Source organism: Carcharodon carcharias, chromosome 6 (assembly GCF_017639515.1).
Source record: "Carcharodon carcharias isolate sCarCar2 chromosome 6, sCarCar2.pri, whole genome shotgun sequence".
In the NCBI taxonomy this organism is placed as follows: Eukaryota; Metazoa; Chordata; class Chondrichthyes; order Lamniformes; family Lamnidae; genus Carcharodon; species Carcharodon carcharias.
The window spans coordinates 169178013-169197242 of NC_054472.1; the positions used below are offsets into that span (position 1 = coordinate 169178013).

Below are 19230 nucleotides of genomic sequence, written 5' to 3' on the forward strand. Positions count from 1 at the left end.
ATGTAATAGGCCCATAAGATGTGCCTGGTTTCACTCTGGTTTGGGCTGATGTTGTATTGGTGCTTTCTCACTTCCCAGAAGGAAAAAAAAGTGAAAATTGGGAAATAAGAGCCATCTATTTCATGACAAATGTTGCATCAGGTGCAAAGATGGCAATCGATGGTCGTTTCTTTTTGCATTTTTTTACCATCTTATTCCGACCAATAACTGAGGTGGTAATGAGACGAAAATGGGTCCCAGATCTTATCACTCTCAGGCATCCTATCTGTGCCTCATAGTGCTTTCATGGGCACTTTCTGATCTCTCGTGTGGATAAGTGCTACTTATCCATTGCTGCTTGTACTTTATAGAGTTATTATTAGACCTCTATAAGTTGTGGCCTCTCTAACATTGAAAAGTCGGCAGCAGTAAGCAAGGCTTGGATAGTGCTAGAAAATGATTGGCTTTTCTACCAAGGATAGTTTAGGGAATGATTTCATTGATGGTTTTTGAAAATAATTCACAGGACCCACAAATCAGCGGTTAAAGAATGTGTTTCACAATTGAAACTGTGTCTCCAAGCTTAATCAGCGCTATATGTCCTTAATTCTCTACCCAGACTGTTAGGTGAGATAGTGAGCCATGTTAGTTGGAGAAAAGCTGACATATAATGGTTCACACCACAGAAGGTGGGCTACCACTGTCTGATTGAAGAATGGCAGTGAATTAAGTACGCTATTGTTTCACCTTTGGGCCCTAGACTTGAACCCACATTAGAGCTCTGGTTGACATGATTTTGGACAGGCCTAACCCTGTGACTAGAAGGCATGGATGTACAACCCCTAATCTAAAAGTAATTGGCAATACCGTTCAAAGGGGTCACAAGGATGGTTGTTGTAAAATGCCAAGGCAGTAAGCATAGCGAAGAGTGCACAATGGAGTTTTTGGCTAAGCCACATTGATGGGGCAGAGTTGGTTTCAGTGGAAGACTGTTCCATGCCTCAGTATGATTGCTCTATGAGGATACTTGGTACCTGAAATAGGAAAGTATCTCATTTCCAACAACAGCATCTCTTACCCTGAGGAGGACATGATTCCACCGAAAGAAATAATGTAGAGGAAAGGTCACCTGAAAGGGGATAAAAACCACTGCCTGGGTAAATGAGTGGAGATAACATTTTTGATAACACTCCAATTTATCTGCAACAGGATAAATATAACTTTAATTTTTAACACTAAAATAAAAGTTTAGAAAACCCCCATTTGTAACAAAAGCTCTCTACTGCTAAGAGTGCAGTAGAAACTGTAATGTATATAAAGCAGTGTGTTTTTGTGTGTTTAGGAACATTAACCACTTTGTATATGTTTATTACTGATGAGTTTTTTACATTGTGTTTCTGACATGTCTGTGCAAAGCTACCTCTGTTCACACTTACTTATTGCTGACACCTGCAGTTCAGATTAATTTAGAAGAAGAGTCCTGTTTCCCATGTGATCAAACTGATCATAGCCTGCGTACATCATTAAATATGAAACTCATGCAATATGGGGGTTTGAAGTCTCATCAGACAAAAGAATTCCGTGGACATTAGCAAAGTTGGCAGCAGCAGTAGGATTTTGGACAGTTCCAAAAGCATGCTCTTCATAATATATATTCAAAAATGGACAACTGGGTTACCTAATAATGAACAACACTGGCCTTTCATAAGTCTGATCGGATGAGAGTCTTTTCTGCTGCCTGCAAAGAATTCATATTTCAATTTAGCTCTTAGTGACAATGCAACTGACAAGGATGTACTTTAACACTAACTGACAATCTTAGTAGATTAATTATGATAATTAGAGGTTAATTCATGCTTTCTGCACAGATGTAGCCCTAATTAACTTGGATCGTTTGACAGTATATCGAATGATGTAAATGCCATTTTTGATTCAGCTGGAGGAAACGCACTGCATCCAACATCATGGAGGTAACATTCACCTTCTGTGCCTGGATGGTAAACTAGTAGAGTGGATTACCAGCCTGAGTTTAGTCCCATCGAATCGAGCTAGTACCATGCAGGCTAGTGATCTGCTCCACTGGCTTAATGCTCAGGCAACAAAGACTGAATATGTATTAGGCCCCTGAGGGGGAGTTTTATAGCCACCCAGCCATCGTCTTTGCAGCTGGGGGGACACATTAAATAGAATGGGTGGCTAGCCCACCACCCACCCCTGAGCTGTCCCCCATAACATGATGGGTGGGTAAGGCATCAGCCAATCCACTCGCCCTTCGGCCTATTAAGGCCCCTAACTGACCAATCTATCCTGTTGAGAGCCTGTTTCCACCCTCTTCAAAATAATGTGGGCAGCTGGGGAAGGTGAAACAAAGGAAGCCAGCCACTACTTCACCAGAAAAGACGGGAAAGTAGGAGGGTACCACCTTTGGGGGCATTGCCCCAAGATGTTACTACCCCACTTTGTGACACCTCCCTGGCCTACAAAGTAAGAGTCCTAGACTCCTCCCACACCCCAGGGTCACTGATCCCTCCTGAACAAGAACCCCGGACTCACCTCAAAGTCCAGTTGCCATGCGTCTTCTCCTCAGGCCTGCCTGTAGTCCCAGCACTGGCCACTGAGTTACGGCGCTGCTTGGACTACTCAGCTGCCAGCCAATCTGATTGGCTGGCAGTTCTTGAGGGTGGGGAATTCTTTCTCTGAGGGGGTGGAGGTTCCACAATTACCTCGTTAAGGCTGCCCCACACACATTACTCCTGGCCCACTTTTCTACTGGGGCGAGGGGAGAGTGAGCAATACACCCCACCTCCCATCCCCCCCCACCCCAGCTCCCAGAAAATTCAGCTCCTTTGTCTCAATTCAGAGCTGAAAACTGCTCACATTTGTATCACTGATGGGGGAGCAAAGAAATGCTTGGTTTTGTGTGGTCTTTGTGGTGTGGGAACATTAGTACAGTCAACTGGAACATTTCTCAATTTCAGGCACTTAGCTGGGAATTTGCACAATGGTGGTCACTATCTCTCATTATACCTTCAGTGGAAAACCTGCCTCTGGAGATTAGGAGACTCTGACAGAAATTCTCTCCTCCCTGTTATAATTTCAGCATAATGAAGTGCACCCAGATCAAGTGCAACACAATTAGTTGCATAGTGATGGTGTCTCAAAAATAAGCCCACCTTCTCTGATGTTGCCCATTAATATGTCAGTTTAGTAACTGTTCTGAGCTGTAGGCCTATCCCATTCAAACTCATTTCACATAAGACTCTTACACGGCTCCAATGCTGGGGTGGCTTTGAGCCAAGATCCCAGAGGTGAAACGTCAGTGTGTAGCCCATTGTGTAACCCAGTTTTCTTGAAGAAACACTTTTTTCAATAAAGTTCCTACTTTTGTTTATCATTTAAAAAATCTTCCGATGTGAAAACAAAGCTGTCATCTTTGAAAGTCCAATCAAGATTTTTATGCAAAAAATCCTGGCTTTCAAGTCAAATATTCTTACTGACACTACCCTTATAATGGAGTAGGGCAATTGTACATACATAGAACCATTACTCTAAAGCATGAGAAATGACTTTTGTTTGACCTAGTTTTTAAAAAAATTCCTTTTATTTATTTACATACCTATTCTTTCATGCTATGTTATATGACTCCATGCAATGATTCTGACTTGCCTTTCACTTCCAATAGATCAGTGGTTAACATTATGGATAATGGCAGTAAATGTTTAGGACTGGTCTTCTGTAGCATTGGCAGGGTCTTGCTGTAGAACCACCCACTACTCTTAAAGCATCTTTCAATCAATCCATAATTTCGCGGTGATGAGCGGGAAAGGGCATCCCACTGGTATGTTCATGTTCTGTATGTGTATAGAACAGCCAGCATGTTCAGTGGTGCACTCAACTTATATGCATAGTATATCAAACAGTTCAATGGAAGGAATGACAAAGTTCCTAGAATGCTCCAATACTACTGACTATGCACAAAAGCATTACAAATGTGTACAAATGTATATTGTAATTTACCAGGTTCATACCACAGACCAATAAAACTATAAAAAAGATGCTTTTTACATGTTAACTGAATATTTCGACATTCTGGTTATATACTGATTTAGTTTTAGTTTGAAAACATTTTGAAACAGTTAAGCCTATATATAATTATCTTGAAATCACAATTTTACATTTATAAGATCTACAAGAGTGGTTAGAATGTGGCACTTTCTACCACATGGAGTAGCTGAGGTGAATAACATCTATTTAAGGGGAATTTAGATAAGTCAGTAAGGGAGAAAGGAATAGAAGGGTTTGCTGATAGGGTTAGGTAAAGATTGGGAGGGGGTTCTTGAGCATTAACCATGGGCCTCTCGGGTCAAATGCCAGTCTGTGGATTCTGTATAATACACTTTATCAGGCACGTGCTGAGGCAAAGTTGAACCATCGGATGGAGTGCACAAACCTGCAAACAACCCATCTGTCCAACCCTCCAAGCACCACCTGCCCCACATGTGGCAGAGTCTGTAGATCAGTCATTGGGTTTATCAGCCATGTCAGAACCCATCAAACTGGAGGGAAAGCAAGTCAATACTGATCCTGAGGGCCTGCCTAAGAAGGAGTAATCCATCTCACTTATTTACATTGAGAGGTTCAGTTGTGATATTGGCTGTATGAATTGGTCTACTCCCCATACCTTAAAGCTTTCCATTCTCATATCTCTAATCTTGACCTTGTTAACAAGGGTCATGATGTGTAGTACAAGGACTTTTACCTGAAACTGAATGGGTGATTATCTGACTTTCCTTGTAGATCATATTCCCAGCACAGAGCAACAAAGCACCTTAAGATCCTCCACATCAGCATTACATTACTCCACAGATTCCACCCAGCACCTCAGAGAGCTCTTGCAGATATATATCTCAGTCTAGCCATCTCTGATATGGGAGTATGACTTGTATTCCCCTCTTTACCGTTGTCAATCACTAACTTCCACCTTCTCGAATGCCTTCTTTCAGCACCTCCACCTTATCATCTCCCTCCTTCCCTTCGAAAGCCTCCTTAAGACCCTTCCCTTCAGCTGTGCTATGGTGTTCTTAACCTTTTTTGACTCTTTCCCCCTTCTCTCCTTAGATAGGATGGGCTTCTCCATTTACTTTAGATTGTGCGCAACACAAATCATTTCCCAAAGTAGCTCCATTGCCTCCTATGGTCTGAAGGGAGATCTTGAGTACATAGTAATCTGGGGTCGTGAGACCAGAATAACCAGTGGTCTTGGTTATTCTCTCTGGATTTACAAATGCCCGTGTTCCTTCAGATGATTGATATATTAGTTAAACCAAACACTTCTTTGTACTGGACTAGACTGGCAAACTAGCTTTCTTTGAAATGTCATCGCAGAACTTCCAAAAGGAGAAACACATTTCTAAGGAGAAGGAGCCATGCCATTCATACCTGTTACACTCTTAGTTAGAATAACATAATCGTCTATCCCACAGAACTGTGCTTTGCCTTGTTTGTTGTGGCTATGTCAACACTAACTAATTGGTATGCCCAGAAGTGATGAATTTCTGTAAATACTTTGAATAGTCTCACTTTTGAGAACCGACCTGTAAGACAGGTATACTTTATTTGTACAATGATTAGTTAAGGGCCAGAAGTTAAACATACTGTTTCCTGTTGTGTGCATTCAGTAGAGGCAGCCTGAGTTGAAAATGGGGTACTAGGAAGGGGGCTACATTGACCACCCATTGCAGCCAAAGTCTCACCTGATGCAATATTCTAGCAAGCCTATAAATGGACAAGCTGCACACTTACCTGAAGCAGTACAAGACTGTTTAAAAATGTGAATCAGGGCCCTACACCAGTTGCCGATTGTAAAATTCAGATACCAATGGGTGGAGTGTGTGCTATGGATACTCTGCCTAGGATTATTAGGAGTTGAGCAGCCTTAACCGGTGACCCTCACAAAAATAGTCCAGGACACTTCTATTTTTGTAGGTATAAAAGAAACAGGAATTCTCCTTCTGGGTCCAAAAACACCCTCCAGTTCACAGTGGCCCATTTGAGGTCCCCCTGGGTCACCTCCCCCTGCACCCCTCAGGCCTGACCTACTGGCTGGCTCATGGTGGGGGTGCACAATTTTCCTGCCCTATCATGACCATCATAACCAGCAAGCTGTACTGGGGGTAGGGGGTGGGGGTGGCAGTGTGTGGGGTAACCTGCCGGTGACAAGTCCTCCCCAGAATGGAGATGATGGCTTAATTTCTGACTGCACTGCTGAAGCTGACTGGGATTTCCACACAAGGTTTGTATTCTGTAACTATCGTGGTGTTTTGCACTCAGGCAACTCTGCTGCAGTTTCTATCAGTGGTTTGCTGTAGTTCAGGAGTTAATTCAAACCGCAAGCCCTGCCCTATCTACAATGCAATATACAACCGTGCCACCAGTCACACCATTTCACAAAATGCAATGTCACAGCTGTTATGGTTAATTTTTGGAGGTAGGCTAGAAAAATTCAAGGGACAATTTTCCGTAGGCGGTGGTGACGTGAACTGAGCCCATTCTCTCTAGGTTACTGTATCCACACATTTTGACCTTTTTACAGCTTTTGAAAGCCTGTTGGCAGCCTTCTAAGATAGGAGTTGATGACCTAATGTGACTTCCATCAGTAACTGATCTTTTTTCCCGTCCTCCTCCATCAGTCAGACTGAGGGATTAATTCATATTTCATCGTGCTATTTCTGATAACTCTTGAACCTGTCTTTTCTCACTTCAGACACTGACCAGCCCACTGTACATAGAGCCGTTAAGAGTATGGAAGGAGGCCATTTGGCCCATTGAGTTCATGCTGGCTCCCTGTTGCACAAACCACTCAGACTCATTCCCATGCCCTATCACCATGGTCCTGCAAGTTTATTTCCTTCAAGTGCCCATCCAATTTCCTTTTCATTCATTGTCTCCGCTTCCACCACCCTTGTGGGTAGCGAATTCCAGGTCAGTAAGAGTTCTTCCTCAGACATCTTGCTCAAAACCTTAAATATGTGGCCCCTACTCCTTGTACCATCAGCTAATAGGAACAGTGTTTCTTTGTCTAACGTATCTAAACCTGCCATAAGTTTGTACACTTGGGGCTGGATTTTTGCTACTGAGGTGGGTAGCTTGAGTCAGTAAGTTTCCCAACTTAGCAGACCCACCTCAGTTTATAGGGCCAGTTAGACTCAATTTTCACCCCGGGGAGGCGGGGACAGGCATATGCCAAGGCAGAATGGATAAAAGGCTGAGTTGTTTCCCTGGGACTTCATCTCTTTTGTTTTAGAAGGTTTTAGCTCCTCTAGCTCTCATCCCTCACACCCCTTCATCCCCCTAACCCACCCCCATGACTCCTTCATGGCAATCCACCACTCAACTCAACTCCCATGCTTCCTTATACCTCCATGCCAACTCATGCCCCCCACCAACACCCCATACCACCTCCATGTTCAGTCCCCCAGTATCCACCATGGGAAGACCTCAGTGGCCATGTGCAGGTGAAAAACAAATAAATTTCTACCAATATAATACAGCTCGCACTTGTACACGCTTCTTAGTGAACAAACTCCCATTCACAAAATCCATTTTTAAATTGCAAGCGGTTAATCTCTTATAAAAAATTTTAAAACTGAGTTGGATTCTTGATTGACAAGGGGTCAAAGGGTATAGGGGTTGACAGGAAAGTAACGTTGAGGCTACAATCAGATCAGCCTTGATCTTATCAAATGGTGCAGCAGGCGCGAGGTGCTGAATGACTTCTGCTCATAATCCATATGTTTGTATGTATGAAAAAACAAACTTCTATTCAGACCCTACATCAAAGTCAGCTAATACTTTAACAGCATCTTTGAACTGCCAAACTGTGAAGTAAGGACAGCCTGCTGAGATAATTGTAGTATTAGAAATTCAGTCAAGCATTCATAATGACATAATAATAACTCTTGGGTAATGTCAACCTGAAACTATGCAAACAGATGGCAATTTTTAAAACCTAACCAGATGGCCTGTCAATCAAAGCAGTCCAGCAGAGTTTTTTTAAAACTGTCACTAACAGTTTCAGCCTTAATGTTTAAAGAGCAGGGGATTTAAAAAAAACTTCAGACAATGACACTTAAACAGTCCTTATCCACCCTTCAAGGGCACTTATGTCTATTCCATCAATTTGTGACACCCGTGCTGCGGATTAACAACAAAATTGGAACAACAAAAATGGGGTCCGTTTGAACTCAGCACTAAGTTAAAAGGCCCTCCTGAATTTGGGTTTCCCACCTGCATGATTCATGCCCCCCTGCACCTCTCTGCAATGGGGTAGGGCATACAAACATATGAATTAGGGGAAGGAGTAGGCCACTCGGCCCTTCAAGCCTGCTCCGCCTTCCATAAGATCATGGCTGATTTGATTGCAACCTCCTGCCTACCCCTGATAACCTATCGTTCCCTTGTTAATCAAGAATCATCCCAGCTCTGCTTTAAAAATATTCAAAGACCCTGCTTTCACTATCTTTTGAGGAAGAGAGTTCCAAAGACTCAAACCTCTGAGAGTAAAAAAATTCTTGTCATCTCTGTCTTAAATGAACGACCCCTTATTTTTAAATCTTGACCCCGGTTCTAGATTGTTCCACGAGAGGAAACGTCCTCTCCACATCCTCATGTCAAGACCCCTAAAGATCTTAAAAGTTTCAATCAAGTCATCTCTTAATCTTCTAAACTCTAATGGATACAAGCCTAAACTGTCCAACCTTTCCCCATAAGACAACCCGCCCATTCCTGCTATTAGCCTAGTAAACCTTATCTGAACTGCTTCCAACACATTTACATCTTTCCTTAAATAAGGAGACCAGTACTCCAGTTGTGGTCTCACCAGTGCCCTGTACACCTGAAGCATAACCTTTTGTGTCCAGTTACCCTCACAATAAACAATAACATCTTATTAGCTTTCCTGGTTACTTGTTGTACTTACATAGTAGCCTTTTGTGATTCATGCACTAGGACATCCAGATCCCTCTGCATGAATCACAAAAGGCTACTATGCAGCTCTGTAATCTCTCACCACTTAGGTAATATGCTTTTTTATTCTTCCTGTCAAAATGAACAATTTCACATTTGCCCACATTATACTCCATTTGCCAGATCTTTGCCCACTGACTTATCCCATCTGTCACTTAGTACCCTCCTCACATCCTCTTACTTTCTACCTCTATTTGTGCTGCCAGCAAATTTAGCAGCCGTACCATCTCTCCCTTCATCCAAGTTGAATCTGGGTTTCACCTGCCATTTTTAAAGGTCTCTAGTGTCTTCCTGACTCCACAAATATCTAGTCCCTAGAGCCATAGGGACATTTTGGTTTGCACCTGTCCTCATTATGCATGCTTGGCTGAGAGCCCAAGCCAATAAAAGCATTAGCTCAGCAGGGATTCTGCCTCAACAAATGAAGTGAACTGGCTTGATTGACATCTTTAAGTAATTATAAGTTGTTATTTTTGTACTTTTTTCCCCCAATATCTCAATGTTTATTTGGACCAGCTTAATAGGTGTGAAGCATTTGAAGAATCTGTTATTGATACTTTAATGGTCTGTCCGATTGACACTTTTGTAGGAACAGCAGTTTTCTTTTAAAAGAACATTTCTGAATAGGTATTTTTCTCTCAGCAGTTCTACACTTACCATTGTTATTATTACAGCTTATTGATTATATACATAGTGCATTCTGGGCAAATGGCTATGGAAGGTGCATCAGTTGGCATTAGGTTGGCATGGAGACTATGAGAGGCCATGAGAGGTGGCATGAGTTGAAATACACACAGAAGTATGAATTAGGAGGAGTAGGCCACTCGGCCCCTCGAGCCAGCTCTGCCTTCAATAAGACCATGGCCTGATCTGATTGTAACCTCCTGCCTACCCCCCCCCCAACCAACGCTGATAACCTTTTGCCCCACCCCCCTTGTTTATCAAGAATCTATCCATGTCTGCTTTAAAAATTTTCAAAGTGTCTGCTTTCACTGCCTTCTGGGGGAGTTCCAAAGACTCATGGCCCTCAGAGAAAAAAATTCTCCTTATCTCTGTCTTAAATGGGTGACCTCTTATTTTTAAACAGTGACCCCTAGTTCTAGATTCTCCCACAAAAGAGAACATCCTCTCCACATTCAATGTCAAGACCCCTCAGGATCCTAAAGGTTTCAATCATGTCACCTCTTACTCTTTTAAACTTCTGGGGCAGAATGTTACGACAGCGGGATTTTACGTTCCTGCTGTTGTCAATGGGATTTATAACGGCCCGCTGCATTTTACAGCCCCATCCCCGCCAAAACGGGGCTGTAAAATTCTGCTGCTGTGGATACAGGCCTAGCCTGCCCAACCTTTCCTTGTTATTCAACCTGCCCATTCCTTGTAATAGTCTAGAAAACTTTTTGTGAAATACTTCTAAGGCATTTACATCTTTCCTTAAATAAGGAGGCCAATACTGTACACAGTACTCCAGATGTGGTCTCACCAGTGTCTTGTACAACTGAAGCATAACCTCCCTACTTTTGTAATCAATTCCCCTCACAATAAATGATGACATTCTATTAGCTTTCCTAATTATTTGCTGAACTTGCATACTAGCCTTTTGTGATTTATGCACTAAAACACCCAGATTCCTCTGAATCTGAATTTGCCAGGTTTTTGCCCACTCAACGTACGTCCCTTTGTAGCCTCCTTACGTCCTCTTCATAAATTGCTTTCCTACCTTTGTATCATCAGCAAATTTAGCAACCATACTTTCAGTCCCTTCATCCAAGTCATTTATATAAGTTGTAAAAAGTTGAGTCCTTAGCACACCACTCATTACATATTGCCAACCAGAAGACCCATTTATGCCTACTCTCTGCTTCCTGTTAGCTACCCAATTTTCTATCCATGACAATATCTTACCCCTACACCATGAGTTTTAATTTTCTGCATAAACCTTTGATGTGGCACCTTATCAAATGCCTTCTGAGTACCTAAGTACAGTATATCCATTGGTTCCCCTTTATCCACAGCACGTGACTCCTTTAAAGAACTGCAATAAATTGGTTAAACATGATTTCCCTTTCACAAAACCATGATTGCCTTGATTTTTTTTCTAAGTGCCCTGCCATAACATCTTTAATAATAGCTTCTACCATCTGTCATAGGGAAAATGTTAAATTAACTGGCCTGTAGTTCTTGCTGTCTCCCTCCATTTTTGAATAAAGGAGTTACATTTGCTATTTTCCAATCTAATGGAACCTTCCCTGAATCTAGTGAATTTTGGAAGATTAAAACCTACGCATCAACTATCTCACTAGACACTTCTTTTAAGACCCTAGGGTGAAGTCCATCAGGACCTGCGATTTGTCCACCCACAGTTCAACTATCTGCTAAGTACTACCTCTTTGCCAGCGATTGTAATTTTCCTGAGTTACTTCCTCCCTTTAATTCCTGATTTACAGCTATTTCTGTGCTGTTACTTGTATCCTCTGCAGTGAAGACCGCTGCAAATCCCACCACAGCTTGTGGAATTTAAATTCAGTTCATTAAACAAAATCTGGAATAAAAAGTTAGTCTTGATAACACTAATTCATCAGCCAGCTCCTTATTTTCCATTATTAATCCTTCAGACTCACTTTCTATAGGACCAATGCTCATTTTGTTAACTCTTATTTAAATATTTATAGAAGCTTACTATCTATATTTATTTTTCTAGCTAGCTTTCTCTCGTACTCTAATTTTTCCCTCCTTATTCATATTTTAGTCACACTTTGCTATTCTTTATATTCCATCCAATCTTTTGACCTTAATTATGTCTTTGCATAATTATATGCTTTTTCTTTAAGTTTGATACTCTCTTTAACTTTTTAATTTAATCATGGATGATGGATCCTCCCCTTGGAATTTTTCTTGCTGGAATCTATCTGTGTATTCTGAAATATCCCTTTAAATGTCTGACACTGCATCTCTATTAGCCTATCCCTTAACCACGTTTGCCAGTTCACTTTGGCATGGAGAAAACGAGAGGCCTTGGGGAGTGGCTGGCGTGCATGAGTTGGGTTGAGTGGCTTGGAGTGCGAGGGACCATAGGGGGTACAAAAATAAATTCAAATTATCAGAATCAGGCCGAGCATTGAGATTTTAAAAAAATATATCCTGTCTTGGAATGTGGGCCTTGTTGGCAAGGCCAATATTTGTTGTCCATCCTTTGAGGACAGTTAAGAGTCAACCACATTGCTGTGGGCCTGGAGTCACATGTAGGCCAGATCAGGTAAGAATGGCAGATTTCCTCTTCTAAAGGACATTAGTGGGTTTTTATGACAATTGATAACAGTCTCATGGTTAGTGTTATCAAGACTAACTTTTTATTCCAGATTTTGTTTAATGAACTGAATTTAAATTCCACAAGCTGTGGTGGGATTTGAACCCGTGCCCCTAGAGTGTTAATCAGGGATTCTAGATTACTAGTCCACTATACCACCATCTCCCTCCCTGCCCCTTGAGTTAACTGGGGGGAGGGGGGCATGACATAAATACAGGTCTCTTCTTCTGGGTCAATGGATGAATTCAGTCATGGTGTAAACCATCATTGAACAGGACAGAAGGGCTTTTATTTCCTTGCCAGGGTTTTGGGAAAAAGATTAAGAATTAAGCGCCCAGTGTTGAAGAACAAGGAAAGGGTTAGCAACTTTACTTTAAGAACAACTTGCTTAAAGTGTATTTTGCATAGTTTATAGATAAAGTAACACAAAAAGTGCACAGTACATCATTGAATCATGTTTGCATTTTAATTGCAAAAATGATAAAATATTCAAAACGAACAAGGATTAACATTTCAGTAAATACTGTCAAGAAAAAAATCAATTGTAAACATGGATTGAAAAAAAATTAAAATATTTATCCTGATGCCGTTAATGATTTTTTTTAATGGAGGTACTTGTTGTACAGTGCAAAACCTTTTAGTTAAGCATCTGTCATAAACATCAATTTTTGTTGGCTTAAAATGCACATGTATCCTGAGTCAAGGAGGATAATTAATACAATGAAGAAACAAGTATGGCTCCAGTTACTCTGATAAAATTCTCTGGGCTGGGGGCTTGTGCTCGACTTGGAGGCTAGTGCTCTACACCAGGGCAAGAATGAGGGAAGACCCCTCGGAGGTCAAAGGCTCTGCTGAAGTCAAAGGCCTCGATCGGTTGGTTCTTTGTCAGCTTGAGGTTCCTCATGCAGCCCTGGAATGGCTTTTGATGGGTCAGACAATTCTGCTTCACATTAGCTGTGTGAACAGATAAACATGCACCTATTAACATGTGTTTAGTTGTCTAAAGTATTGTAACAATACATGCAATATATGGCAAATTATAGCTTGAGAATCAGGCTAACTGCTACTATTGACATTCAAAGTTTAATACAATTTTGAATTTTTAAAAAAAGTTTGACCTTGGGTACTGTGCATTGAATAATGCAGCTCAGGAACAAGGGTTAGTTAGTTCAGTTGCCTAGACGGCTAGTGTGTAAATCAGATTAGTACCAACAGCATGGGGTTCGATTTGCCCGTTCCAGCTGTGGTAGATTGGGGGCCTGCTCCCTTGCTGTAACTGTAGTAAAATTCATGGAACAAGAAATAACAGCAGGAGCAAACCACATGGCCCATTGAACTTGCGCTGCCATTCAATATGGTCATGGCTGATCTTGGGCTTCAACTCCATTTTCCTGCCCATTCCCTTAATTCCGAGACCCCGAAAATCTGCCTAACTCAGCCTTAAATGTATTCAATGGTGGAGCGTCCACAAGCCTCTTAGGTAGAGAATTCCAAAGATTCACAACCCTTTGAGTGAAGTAATTTCTCCTCATCTCAGTTCTAAATGATCGGCCCCTTATCCTGAGGCCGTGCCCCTGTGTTTTAGATACCCTGACTAGCGGAAACAATTTTTCACTTTGCTGTGGTTGGCAAATAATTGCCAAGAACCTACCTTCAGGTAGAGAACTCAAGAAGAAGGGGAAGACCAGGAATAGGTACAGTCCCTGCTAGAATAGCAGGACAAGCACCTCAAATGGCCTTAGGATCCCTGAGCTATGAAGGCAATAATCAGCCAGGAGCCCTGCTACTAATCACTATTGAGTGTTTGGATTAAGGACAATGGGTAAGGGTTGAAATCTTACTGGCCTATGCTCCCGACCTAAAAATGAATAGCCTGTCACCAGTCACTGCCTATACCTCATACATGAATGATGTATCAGTGCTCTGCTTTCCTGGAAAGGATGGGAGAGAAAATGGAAAAAACAGATATGGGCCTGGATTTTCATCACTGAGGCAGATAGTGGGAGTTGGGAAAATTCTCAGCTCGGCCAGACTGCCACGGGAGAAAGTGCCCGCAAAGGTGGGGGGGGGGGGGGGGGGGGGGGTGTGGAGGAGGTGTGAGTGAAGAGCCATAGATTGTCAGGGGAACATGAGGTGGCATGGATGGGGCTTGGAGAGTGTAGGGAATGAGGGCTCCTCATGCCTATGCCAATCAATGGCACTTCCATACCCACTGATCCACTATAAACTGTATAAAACCAATGAACCTTACAGTGACAATAGGATGTCTAAAATAAGCTTTAAAAAAGTCACTCATTTGTTATTTGCATTATGTTAAAAAAAAGTCCTTTCACTGCAGACACTTTAAAGTGTCAACAACAAAAACTAAATGTCCTTGAAACCTCTTAACCTTGTGTAAATAAACACTGTGAAATTGACAGTGGAGATCAGAGAGCCAGAGATGTCAATCAAGCAATATTTTCCCTGGGAATTAGGCATTTTAGCAGAGTAATGGCTTTCTGGGCTCTCAGCAAAGCATATGTAAGAGCCCACTTTCATTGGACTGTAGTGAAAGGACTTTTTAAACTCAGTGGTAAGTTATGAATGAATCTCTGTATTTTTAAAGCTTTCTAAAAAGCGTACGGCAGGTCAATGGGCATGGAAGCATCATAGCTTGGCATAGGGGCATGAATATGACCTATTGAACTCACCTTTTAAAAGGTCCCCTCATGCAGATTATGGTGCATGACACCTCTGAGGTGCCATGAACTACGATTCTTTAAAAGCCTGGTTCAACTCCATGAAAATTGCAGAGGATTAGGGCATGCCCTATCTCCGCAATGGAGTCGGTCATGTCGGGATTGTAGGGTATGGGCTTTTGACCTAAACCAGCCTGCACCCTTTAAAAGGCACTCCTGAAAATCAGACAGCCCAGGAATGGGCGAAGGAATCCCAGAATCAGAACCCGCCCAACCATTTTAAAGCACTCCCGAGTCATTCCGATTCAGTGAAAATCCAGCCTATGGAGTTCACCAGATATTTCCATTTTACATGAAGGCAATGAAGAAATAGATTTTGCTTTGCTAACTGGGCATATTTTTGGCAGGTTTAATAGTCTAGCTAGTAACACAAATAAATCAGGACTCCCACACTGTGAAGGACTGCAGTGGGATAAAGCTGCCCTCCAAAACCCTTAACCTTGGCAGTTGAGGGAAAATGGTATAAAGTGGGTTAAAAAAAAATGAATCGATATTTGTAAGCTGCTGGCTGCCCATTTAATATTTACGCAGGGGTGCAACTTAGCGACGCCCAGGTGAGATTAAGAAGTGGCGTAGCATCAGTTCTTGAAAAAAAGACGTGGAAAGCATCCGTTAGCTCGGTATCATTCTGTTATGAAGCACCTGCTTCCAATCTCACCAGGAGATTGTGTGACAATGCTAAAGGGTCTGAAGATTTTACTAGTCTCTGACCCCTTTTTTCTGCTCCATTACGCCCATATGTGTAGCATAGCCAAAACAAAACTTGGGCCCACCATGCTTCATTCACTTGGGAGTCAGACTTGGTTTAGTCTGCTTTGATGTAGGCACTCCAAAATAAAATACACGCTCATCTTTTAATAGGTTTGTGATTTATCTCTTTCTTTCCAATTTGAAGTCTCACTCATAATATTTCCCTGATGGTGATGTTTATGATTTAAATGTTGACTACTACAACATATGCTGACAAAGTATTCCAAGAAGCAGAATTAGATTACACGTACTGGATAACATGCAAACATTCAGCTCTAATCTGTTAATATATCAGAAGTCAAACTACAATAATACGTACCAGGATAGCCTCCCACATATATTGGATCATTAGTGTCTGCAGAGGTTGACTGAATATAGGGATTATCAGCCTGTACAGTAACTCCATCCACAATCAGAGCAATACGATGCTTGCTCTTATTGGCTTGAAGTTTATGCCACTTCCCATCGCACAGCTGGTTTGAATCCTTGGGTTCATATCTGGCTGTAATTCTTCCAGCTCCATTATTTACATGGAACAGAACCTGGAAAAAAAGAAGACTTAACAGTGAAAGAATTCTCTTTACCAGACACTAACTTGCAAGGCTGAATAAAAAATTTCCTTCTTCCAGGCATACATTAGACACCCAAGGCAGCACAACGCTAGTAACGCACTAGCTGTCCATACTTTTCAACATCACAAACTGCTAGTTTCCAATGGACCAGAGAAAACTGCTTCTCCCAAATGAAGGGATTAGCAATTGTGAATGAACCCAAATTGCATACATGCACCCCCAGCATTGCTCAGGTAACAAGCTTGGTTGAGGTTAAGAATGGATTGCCCCTCTGTATTCTCAAATTGTGGTAGGAATGCATATGGTGGTAGTGGGAAGGGAAAGAGATATGAGAGGTAAATCCAATAAATACAAGTTATATAATATATTTACTTCAGGTATTTTGGCTTGTGGGATTCTTTAACAGAACAGAGAAGTAAAGGAAGAGTTAACTAAAAAGAAATAGGATTAATGTAATTCTTTGAGGAAATGCTTGAGGAACTGAACCTAATTTTTAAGTACTTCCACATGGTTAAACATCGAGCTGTGTGTATAATATGGAAAGAAATCAAAATGTCTGCATAGACATTAAATTAACATTTTTAATAAACAAAATTGCCTTAGATGGGGATTAAAAGGCAAAATTTATATTACATTTATGCTAAATTATTTAGAATGGATTAAGACTTGGCAGAAAAGGAGCAACAAAATGGGAAAATGTTCCACAAGGGTCAAATGGTGACCTCCCAACAGTTGGCAAGCAATTTCTCATTCCTCAAAAGGACATTTTCCACTACTTCCAGGTCCAATGCGTCTTCTAGGCTCCCAATATATTCCACAAGGCCCAGCACTGAGGTATCCACTGAGCGCTGGGCAACTGTAACAGGCTGCGAGCATATCTTTTGCTTCTACTCCAAGCTTGCCTCCATGAGTTCAAATCACATTGCAAGTCTACGAAGCATTGGGAACAAACTTAACTTAAGGGCCGCCCATTAATAGGAAAGGAATGAACAACAGCATGGGACCTAATCACCACAGCAAATGACAAAGAACAAGCTCAAAATCATACAGTGAATACATATCAATTCCATTGCGTATACAAATTCTGCCCTCCTCTGATAGGTGTGTTCCGTAAGGGGGACTTTCATAAAGGCGTTAGCTTTGAAGGGTGAGCAAAATGACTTTCTTCGAAAGGTACATTATACCTCATGGTTGAGTTCATACCACCCCTCTAATATACCACTTGGCTTATTGTCAAGCAGACAGGAATCATCACACCACATATAAGTGCTAGATATTGTGATAACTAGATGGTAAAGAGTTGGATTGCAGATGGTAAAGATTGGATTGCAGTTTAATAGGCTGTTAGGAGTGGTGGAGAACTGATGATCCCCAATTCTCTTCCCTGTCCTGAGATGGAAGGGCTGGGGTAGGTGAATATTATCACTTGCATTGAGAATCGAGTCTAATCGCTGCCACTATAAACACGCAGGCAAAACACTTTGGGAAACATGATGGTCTAAAAAAGCTTTATCTAGATTTGGGAACTACCACATTGTGGTACCACCCTAGGCCTTCCATTACAGGAGCTGGAGAGTGGGAAAGGGCTCCTCACACTACGGCAAACTGCAAACCATCTCCTCACTACCTTAAGGCATCACCTTTCTGTGGTAAAAACAGAATGATAGTGAGTTTGGGCTGAAGCCCCAATAACATTTGATCGTAAGTTAATTATAGGTTCTTTGAAGGAAAAGTAGTTTTGTTTGATTTAATCTGAGAGAGTTTCCTGCTGTCCAGGATCAAACGCAAAGGCTGGGATTTTCCAGTCCCTCGTGTCGGCGGGATCTTTTGGTTCCGCCGATGTGAACAGAGATTTTTTCCCACCACAGTGGATGGCCAGTGGAATGTTAATAAGTGGCTAAGTGCAATTTAAATAGCTTCAGGAGGATTTAAACTGCTTCACTTGCACAGGGGAGAGTTAGAGCTGTGAAATTTGAGGCAGATAAAGGTCTTTTGAAGAAAGACGATCAGTGGCCAATGCTGGGTCCAGGTAGAGAATATAAATATATATATATAATATGTATGGACCTGGTGATAAAAATAACAACTTGCATTTATATAATGCCATTAACCTAACAATATGTTCCAAGGTGCTTTCTATCAGCATTATCTGACAAAATTTAACACCGTGCCATATAAGGACATTAGGCCAGGTGACCAAAAGCTTGGTCAGAGAGATACATTTCAAGAGTATAGAGAACATAATCTCAAAATTTGATGATGACATAAAGGAGGAGGTCTGGCAAACAGACTGTAAAAGATTTAAGATACAGGCAGGTTAGTGAAATGGGCAGACAGATGGTAGATGGAATGTAATGCAGGTAAACGAGAGGGAAGACGGGTGGGGGTGCCGTTGTGGGAAAAGAAATGAAAAGACCCATTTGGGTTGGATGAATTGAAGGCTTAAATAAATAATTCCCTGAATATGCAACTGCTGGCATTAGCTTTGGCTCAGTGAAAGTCATGGGTTCCTGCTCCATTCCAAGATGTGAATTGACGAGCTGGAATCTTTTGCCCCCATTGGGGTCGGGCGTCGTGGCAGACAATATAGCAAGAAGGCCAAAAATCAGTTTTACACCCTTGTGAAACTAGTTTGCAATCGCCCACTCTGTCCGTCAAAGGTGAGCCCTGTTTCCCGCCACTGAACGTCAGGAACATCAATTTAATACATTTGCTTCTAATTGTACGCCCTGCTCGCCAGAATCATTGCCCCATACTGGATCATCTGGGCATGTCGGCACAATTACATGCTGATGTGTTTCACAACTTTAAATAAGCGATGTGCATCTGGGGACTTGCTCATGGCTCGGGACCTCCAGGT

General features: G+C 41.8%; 1 protein-coding gene across 1 annotated transcript in view; it reads right to left on the bottom strand.

Moving 5' to 3' along the window:
* Positions 1-12762: 12762 nt before the first annotated feature.
* Positions 12763-19230, bottom strand: part of lama1 (laminin, alpha 1) — a 302752-nt gene continuing 296284 nt past the window's right edge. The window contains exons 62-63 of the mRNA XM_041189309.1: positions 16118-16340; positions 12763-13264 (exon numbers count right to left, since the gene is read on the bottom strand). Of these exons, the coding sequence (XP_041045243.1) occupies positions 13104-13264; positions 16118-16340 (384 nt within the window). The 3' untranslated portion in view covers positions 12763-13103. The remainder of the gene's footprint in view (positions 13265-16117; positions 16341-19230) is intronic.